Below are 3,144 nucleotides of genomic sequence, written 5' to 3'. Positions count from 1 at the left end.
CGCCACCGCGGCCGAGCAGCCCCCGCCTGGAGACAAAGGAGCCGGAGGGGGGCGGGAGCGGGGGGGGGGGCGCCGGGGGGATGGGGCGAGGGGGCGGGGCGCCGCGGTGTCACGTTACCGCCCGCAGCGCCCTTTAACTCCGGCCCCGCCCCGCGAACCGCCCCCTCCCCCGCCGCTGCGCGCGCCCCGCGCCCGGCCAATCGGCCCTCGCGCCCCGCCCCGCCCTCGGGTGGGTGTGTGCGCGCGACCAATGGGAGGCGGGCGGGGGCCGGGCTCCCGGAGGGGCGGGGGCTGCGCGGCCGCGGCCAATCGCCGCGGTGTTGTTGAAACTGAAAATACTACATTATGCTAATAGCAGCGGGGCCCGCGCGCGGGGGGGTGGGACCCTCGCGTATAAAGGGGCGCGCGAGGACTGGGCGTTCCACAGGCCAAGTGCTCTGCGCTCGGTGGGTGCCAGCCAGGCCTGAGCCAGCCCAGCGAACGAAGACAGGCACCGAGGGGGCGCGGCCGCCGGCCGGACGACACAGCGAACGAGACTCAGGAGCAGTCTACTGCCCGACAGCCAGGTAGCCGCCGCGCCGTCCTCCTGCCGCGTCCCTTTGCAAATGCAGACTCCGGGTGCACGGGGTCTCACTTGCGCCCGGCCTCCGCCCTCCTTTCCTCTCTTCCTCCTCCTCTTCTTCCTCTCCTCTCCCGCCGCCCGGCCCGCGCAGCCCCCGGCCATGTCCGACGTGTATCTCCGCAGCACATTGGCAATGGAGCGCCTCGTCGCCCGCCGCACCTTTCCTGTGTTCGCACGCACCAGCGCCTGCCGCAGCCTCTTCGGGCCCGTGGACCACGAGGAGCTGAGCCGCGAGCTGCAGATGCGCCTGGCCGAGCTAAGCGCCGAGGACCAGCGCCGCTGGGACTACAACTTCCAGCAGGACGTGCCACTGCGGGGCCCTGGGCGCCTGCAGTGGACCGAGGTGGACAGCGACTCCGTGCCCGCCTTCTACCGCGAGACGGTGCAGGTGGGGCGCTGTCGCCTGCTCGTGGCGCCCCGTCCCCGCCCTGACGGTGCGGTCAATTGCCCGCCCCCGGGGCCGCCGGCCGATGAGCCCCTTGACGGCCTCGGGGAGGCGCCGGCGCCGCCGTCCAGCGGCCCGGCCGTAACACCCGCCCCGGCCCCGGCCCCGGCGCCGCAGGAGAGCGCTGAGCAGGAGGCGGTCCCGCCGCCGCGCAGCCAGGAGCCTCTCGCCGAGCCGCCGCACTCAGGGATTTCGGGGCGCCCCGCGCCGGGCACTGCCGCCACCGCTGCCGCCACCACCGCCGCCGCCGCCGCCGCCGCCGCCACTGCCACCGCCACCACTGCCGCCGCCGGAGGCGCCGCGATCAAGAAGCTGTCCGGGCCTCTCATCTCCGGTGAGTTCTGAGCGGCCCCGCCCCGGCCCGGCCCGGCCCTGCTTTGTCCGGCCGGCCGGGCTCCACGGCCCTCGGGGGCCTCACTCGGTCCCCGCCTCCTCCGTGGCATTAAAGGGCCCGCAGCGCGCAGGGCGCGGCTGCTCCCGCACCCCGTCCCCTCCCTGTTGTTGTGCTCTCGAGAGTCTCTCTCAGGAGAGGTGGGAGGGCGCGCTCTGGCCCCCTCAGAGCGCGATCCTCGGCCCGGCCGCTGGAACCCCTTCTCGGGAGCGGCCGGGCGCGGCGATCGCGGCGCGGAGGGGGTTAAGCGCGGCGATAGCCCCGGGGGGCTTGGCCGCGGGACAAGGGGAAATGCTTACACAGCACATTGCGCGGCGACGTAAACAAAGCTGACCCGCCGCGGACCTCGGCGCGGGCGGGGACGGCGCCCCCACCCCGGCCGGCCAGCCGCCCGCGCCCCCTCCCGGTCCCCTCTTGGGCTCCCCGGCCGGCCCCGCCCTGACCGGCTGCGCTCACTGTCGCCCGCAGATTTCTTCGCCAAGCGCAAGAGACCCGCGCCCGAGGCCAAGGCGTCAAACGAGGTTCCCGCGGGATGCGCCGCGCCTGGCGCTGCTCCAGCCGTCGGCTCGGCTGAGCAAACCCCGCGCAAGCGGCTGCGATGAGAGGTGAGTGCGGTGGCCAGGGTGGGCGGGGAGAGTCGCCCCGCAGGCTCCTCGCGGCCACTCGGTCTCCTCTCTGCCTCCTGTCGCTCACCGTCCCTCTCTCCCGCAGCCTCGTGCCCAAAGAGCCCTGAGGGAGCCCGCTGGGCAGCGGACAGGAAAGGAGCGCTGGGCCTCGGCTGGGACCGTCCATGTAGCAGCGACCGGCGGCAGCTGCCTCTGAGCAGCCTTCGGTTTTAAGTTTGAAAACTGTGCAATGTATTAATAACGTCTTTTATATCTAAATGTATTCTGCACGAGGAGTACACTGGTCCCAAGGTGTAAAGCTTTAAGAGTCATTTATATAAAATGTTTAATCTCTGCTGAAACTCAGTGCAAAAAAATGAAAAAAGGAAAAAAAAAGGAAAAAAGAAAAAAACATGTATATTTGTACAAAAAGTTTTTAAAGTTATACTAACTTATATTTCTATTTATGTCGAGGCGTGGGCCGCTCTGCCACGCAACAGCTCGGTTATTGGTTACGCCAAAGGCACCTCACCCGCATCTGGTTATGACAAATGTAAATTTATTTTTATAGCGGACTCTGGGGGGAGGGGTCGCTCACAAGCTGTAGCTGCCGTACAAGCCCATCTAGCTTGCAGTCTCTTCGCGCTTTCGCTGTCTCTTTTTATTATTATGATTAGTTTAAACTTGAAGACAAATCTGTTTAAAAAAAAAAAAAAGGTTCCTGAGCCGTCTGCACCACTGCCCCGGCCCCTCGTCTGCCGGGTTCTAAATAAAGAGGCCGAAAAATGCTGCAACTCAGCTCCGTGTGTGCTTGTACTGCCTCCAGCTTTCTTCTCTGGCACCCCCAAAAGTTAGGGAGCTAGAGCTCAGGATACAGGGGCAGCGCGGCTACTGTCTAGGCTGTCGGCACTAAAGGGAGGGGGACTTGCTCTTGGCAGGGCTGGCCCACGCCCACCTGCTCTAGGCCCCTAATTTAGGGATGAGCGGCCCCGCCCTCACTCTGTGTGTTACACACACACACACACACACACACACACACACACCACGTTCAAGTCTGTGCGCCGAGCCCACTCACACCCCA

General features: G+C 66.9%; 1 protein-coding gene across 2 annotated transcripts; it reads left to right on the top strand.

Annotated features, from left to right (window-relative positions):
* The first annotated feature begins 429 nt into the window (after positions 1-429).
* On the top strand, positions 430-2,861 carry CDKN1C (cyclin dependent kinase inhibitor 1C). Of its 2 annotated transcripts, none has more exons than XM_064492001.1 (4): positions 430-566; positions 746-1,401; positions 1,927-2,063; positions 2,170-2,861. In XM_064492001.1, the coding sequence occupies exons 2-3, from the start codon at positions 756-758 to the stop codon at positions 2,058-2,060; spliced, it is 780 nt and encodes a 259-aa protein (XP_064348071.1). In that variant the 5' UTR covers positions 430-566; positions 746-755; the 3' UTR covers positions 2,061-2,063; positions 2,170-2,861. The 2 variants fall into 2 exon arrangements, with proteins under 2 accessions (XP_064348071.1, XP_031304065.2); XM_031448205.2 differs by having other exon boundaries at positions 436-566; positions 714-1,401.
* Positions 2,862-3,144: the final 283 nt, after the last annotated feature.

Source organism: Camelus dromedarius, chromosome 12 (genome assembly GCF_036321535.1).
Source record: "Camelus dromedarius isolate mCamDro1 chromosome 12, mCamDro1.pat, whole genome shotgun sequence".
In the NCBI taxonomy this organism is placed as follows: domain Eukaryota; kingdom Metazoa; phylum Chordata; class Mammalia; order Artiodactyla; family Camelidae; genus Camelus; species Camelus dromedarius.
The sequence above is the reverse complement of the archived record's forward strand: the minus strand, read 5'-3'. Positions and strand labels throughout refer to the sequence as shown.

What these genes read in the sequence shown, in the direction of transcription:
- CDKN1C (XM_031448205.2), top strand. Translation starts at nt 723, where the DNA reads ATGTCCGACGTGTATCTCCGCAGCACATTGGCAATGGAGCGCCTCGTC. An exon ending in GTCCGGGCCTCTCATCTCCG is followed by an intron (nt 1,402 to 1,926) that starts GTGAGTTCTGAG and finishes TGTCGCCCGCAG; the next exon opens with ATTTCTTCGCCAAGCGCAAG.